The sequence below is a fragment of the Mesoplodon bidens genome, assembly GCF_964165515.1.
Source record: "Mesoplodon bidens genome assembly, chromosome: 2".
NCBI classification, from domain to species: Eukaryota; Metazoa; Chordata; class Mammalia; order Artiodactyla; family Ziphiidae; genus Mesoplodon; species Mesoplodon bidens.
Genome location: NC_138177.1, coordinates 147584029 through 147588729, shown reverse-complemented (window position 1 = coordinate 147588729; position 4701 = coordinate 147584029). Strand labels below are relative to the sequence as shown.

Here is a 4701-nt window from a genome sequence, read left to right as displayed (position 1 = left end):
GGACCAACACCGTGTGCACAGGATCCTGACAGATGAAGGCAACACTGGCTTGCGGTTGAGGTCAGGGTTCACTGACGGACGTCTCTGTGGGGGTCCTGCTGCCTGTCTGTAGAGCCTGCAAGACCGGCCAGAAAAGGGGGGAGTGGGGAGGAGGGCTAGTGGCCCTGCAGTGCGACTGGGGGTGGGAGAAACGACGAAATCGAGCGAGGGATTCTCGGACCCACGAACAGACATCCAGGTAAATGCAGGGTTTCCACAGGAAACAGAGGCAGAGATTCACCGAGGGCGAGAGAAACACAGAGTTACAGGGCTTGAGTGAGACAAACGGATACCAAGACAGAAAAAGGTCGGATACAGGCAAACTCGGCGATGGACCGGTCCGCGCTCCCAAAATACAACAGAAGCGCCCCGGCAAAGTTCTAGGAAGCGGGCGACGGGCAGGCAGAGCGCTCCCCGGGTCTCCCCGCACACACTGCCGCGTCTGGAGCCACGCGGCGCGGCGACGGGATGGGTTGCGGGGTCCCGGCCTGGGAGGGGAGGGGAGGGGCGCAGCCGGAATCTCTCACCTCTCGGAGGCCCGAGGCTGAGAACGCCAAGTGTGCTCCTCGCGATCACTCAAGTGCGACTGCCCTTGGGCCGGAAGCCGCTCGGGCTCCTTCGGGCCCCCCTCCGGCGGCGTTGGTCCGGGCGTCTCAGGCTCCGCTGGCGCGCCAACTGCGCTTCGGCCTTGGTGGCCCGGGCGCTGCCTTGGGGAGATGATGGGTAGGGACTGTCGCTACTACTCCCACCTCCGGCTGGAGCCCGCGTGAACCTTAACATCCAGGGCTAAGCGCACTGAAGGCAGCGGCCCCAGGGAGCGGAGGGTTTGCGGGATCTGCGGGGAAAGGAGGACCCGCCTCGAGCCACCCGAGCCGCGCTCCCGCCGCGGCGGCTGTTTGTTCCCGCCGGGCCCCTCCGCGGAGGCACTCCGCCCGCCCCCGCCCCACCCCGCTCAGGGAGCTCCGCCCCGGGCTCGCGTTCTTCCGCCTTAGGCTGCCGCCAGGCGGGAGGAACTAATTTACCGACCTCCCCTCCCGGGGTAGGGGGGCGGCTGGGGGCCGAGACCGGCTGTGTAAGGGAAGGCCTCAACTCCTTCCGCCCGCGCCCGGGGCGCAGGCCCCCGCTTGGTTTCCCAGGGCAGCGGAGAGAGCCGCCCCCAGTCGGGTGCTCATCGAGAGGTGAGAGCGGCCGAGTGGGCCACGAGGGGGCGCTGCGGAGCTGGGGGACACCCCTCCCTGCCAGCCTCAGTCCCCCGCCCCCTCCCCGCCCGCGCGCAAAACACACTCGCCCCAGAGGCAGCGCGGCGGAGCCCGAGCCGCGGCCGGAGCGGAGCCGGAGAGCGGCGGTGGCGGCGGCGGCACCATGACCCTGGGCAGCTGCTGCTGCGAGATCATGTCCTCCGAGAGCTCCCCGGCCGCGCTGTCCGAGGCCGACGCAGATATAGACGTGGTGGGCGGCGGCGGCGGCAACGGTGGGGGGGAGCCCCCTGCCCGTTCCGGACCCCGCGCCCCCCGGGACCTACTCCCCCACGGCCCCGAGCCTCCTCCAGAGGAAGCCGAGGGGGACGCCGCTGACGACGAGGAGGAATCCGGCGGCTGCTCGGACGGCGAGCCCCGCGCTCTAGCGCCCCGAGGGGCGGCGGCCGCAGCGGGAAGCCCAGGGCCAGGCACTGCGGCCGCCCGGGGCGCGGCGGGGCCCGGGCCCGGACCGCCGTCGGGGGGCGCGGCGACTCGGAGCCCGCTGGTGAAGCCGCCCTACTCGTACATCGCGCTCATCACCATGGCCATCCTGCAGAGCCCCAAGAAGCGCCTGACGCTGAGCGAGATCTGCGAGTTCATCAGCGGCCGCTTCCCCTACTACCGGGAGAAATTCCCTGCCTGGCAGAACAGCATCCGCCACAACCTATCGCTCAACGACTGCTTCGTCAAGATTCCCCGCGAGCCGGGCAACCCGGGCAAGGGCAACTACTGGACGCTCGATCCGGAGTCGGCCGACATGTTCGACAACGGCAGCTTCCTGCGGCGCCGCAAGCGCTTTAAGCGGCAGCCGCTACCGCCGCCGCATCCACACACGCACCCTCACCCTGAGCTGCTGTTGCGCGGCGGGGCTGCGGCGGCGGGGGACGCCGGCGCCTTCCTGCCGGGCTTCGCGGCTTACGGCGCCTACGGCTACGGCTACGGGCTAGCGCTCCCGGCCTACGGCGCACCCCCGCCGGGCCCGGCTCCGCACCCGCATCCACACCCGCACGCCTTCGCTTTCGCCGCCGCCGCTGCACCTTGCCAGCTGTCGGTACCCCCAGGCCGTGCCGCGGCGCCTCCACCCGGACCTCCGACGGCTTCGGTGTTCGCGGGCGCAGCCTCGGCTCCGGCCCCTGCGCCTGCGCCGGGCACAGGATCGGGCCCGGGCCCCTCAGGCCTGCCAGCCTTCCTAGGCGCGGAGCTTGGCTGCGCCAAAGCTTTCTACCCCGCGTCCCTGAGCCCTCCCGCAGCAGGCACCGCGCTCCTGCGCCAGGGCCTCAAGACGGACGCGGGCGGCGGGGCCGCCGGGGCCGGGCAGAGGCCTTCCTTCTCTATAGACCACATCATGGGCCACGGTGGCGGCGGGGCAGTACCCCCGGGCGGGGGCGAGGGCTCCCCGGGATCGCCGTTCTCGGCGGCGGCAGGTCCTGGGGGTCAGGCCCAGGTCTTGGCCATGCTGACTACCCCGGCCCTAGCTCCAGTGGCCGGCCACATTCGCCTCTCGCACCACGGGGACGCGCTCCTGTCCTCAGGGCCCCCGTTTGCCGGCAAAGTAGCAGGGCTCAGTGGCTGCCACTTCTGACCGTGTCGGGATCTGGGCCACTGAAGCCCGCACTCCTCAGTCTCTCCCGGGAGCTCCTGCGGTCGCAGCGGAACTCAGGGAGTCTATTTATGAAGAGTCTCCAGACCTTGGGCCGGCGCGCGTGACTTAGCACTTCAGGCTCCACGCTCGGAATCTCTCCGATAGTTGGGACGAAGCGGGCTCCGTCGCTCAGGGGGAGGCCCGGGTCTATGCGACGAGGTCGCTAGCCATGATCCCATTCCAGTTTGAGCAGTAAAAGGGGGAGGGGGAAGTCTTCGCTTTTCCCCAGTCTCAGCGCCTCTCGGCAGCCCCGGAAGAATGCTTTCCCGGAGAGGTGCCCGCCCAGGCCCGGCAGATCCCGCCAGAAACACCAACTTCGCAGAGAGGTCTCTCTTTCTGCCTCTCCCACACTCCTTCCCCAACTTTGAGGCCCTGATTGTCCAATATTATAATTTAAAGACACCTACTATCTGCTTTGTGCTTAAAAGAAAAATTCAACTTTTTTTTTCCTTGCTGTTCTCCGAGGAACTTCGTTCTCTTGGAAGCCTACAGCAATGTCTACACAGGCGAAGTTGAACGGACAGGTGAAGCGAGGGGTCTCCACAATCCCTGCACAATCCCGGAATCCCACTCCATTGAGGAAAATTCTCCCTCTTTTGTGTTGGGGCGCTTTTGAAGGAACTTTACCCCTTTCCCTTGGCCGGCTGGGTCCAGCCATCCAGGGCCAGCAGCCCTCTCAGCGGTCTGCTACGTCCCAGGCCCTGGGATATTTATTGTAGCTAAAGGCAATGAGGTTGGGGTGGGAGAGGAGGGTCTGGGTCAGGGACTGGAGAGGCGGGGGGCGGCCAGGGCACATCCTGTGGCAGGGGTCCTGTAATTATGTGTAAATATCTGTACAGCGGGCTGCTATCTGCATTCTCTGTCCACTGGGTGTGCATTGATTTAGACTTCTCCACTTGGGGAGATTCTGTGAAACTGTTTGAAGGTTTGTGTGGAAGAAAAGAAAAACCTGTCTCCCTCCCCCCCACTCCCCATTGGTGTCAATTGAATAAATGTACGTGAACTCCAGCAGTCACCAGCTCTGTCTGCTTGTCTGCACTCCCCTTTCCCAGTCTGGGGTCTCCCGGACTCCTAGGCAGAGTGGAGTGAGGAAGGGCCCTGAGCAGCCCAGGTAGGCAGAGGAGGGCTTGGGCTTATCAGATACAGGGGACAATGTGGCCTTGGCCTTTGGCTGTTAATGGGGCCAGGATTCTGGGATTACTGACCCCTCCAGCGCTTTCATTTTCGCTCTGGTCACAGGAAGGTTTCTGCCTGGGGTTCTGCAGAGAGGCTTTGTTTCAAATGCACCTGGGGATTCTCATCTTCCAGTTTAGACTTTAGCGTGGCCTGGGCTGATCTGGGTGCCTCGTGCTCATGGACACTATCTATACCCATTAAGTACAATTTGAGTGAAATTGTTTACTGATGCATATTCTGTAAGTCTTTCTGTGCTACTATACTTGGGGGCTTTTATGGAGCTTGTGTTTGTATTTGTCTGGGTTGTCATGTGGCCTTGCTTTTTGTCCTTTTTTTTTGCAGGGGCGTTGGTTTTATTTCAGGATATCTGTGTTTTTATTACTGTGTGCGTCTGTGAACGTGTCTCTGTGTTTTCTGTTCTCTGTCACCATCTCTTTCTGTGTCCCTAAGAGGAGAGAGGTCTCTCTCTGGCCATTGTAGGGCCTTCTTTGCATTCCCCCCCTGCCACCCCCTCCCACTCCTGGCACATGGAACAATTAGAGTGAAAGGCCTGAATTGGAGACTGTGAAACCCCTCTCTCCTCTAGCCCGAGAAGCTTAGAGGGGC

General features: G+C 64.0%; 1 protein-coding gene across 1 annotated transcript; it reads left to right on the top strand.

The window, feature by feature from the left end:
- The first annotated feature begins 1055 nt into the window (after positions 1-1055).
- On the top strand, positions 1056-3641 carry FOXD2 (forkhead box D2). Its single transcript, XM_081225351.1, has one exon. The coding sequence runs from the start codon at positions 1402-1404 to the stop codon at positions 2857-2859; it is 1458 nt and encodes a 485-aa protein (XP_081081477.1). The 5' UTR covers positions 1056-1401; the 3' UTR covers positions 2860-3641.
- The last annotated feature ends 1060 nt before the right edge of the window (positions 3642-4701 follow it).

Coding starts and splice junctions, on each gene's coding strand:
- FOXD2 (XM_081225351.1), top strand. CDS start 1,402: ATGACCCTGGGCAGCTGCTGCTGCGAGATCATGTCCTCCGAGAGCTCC.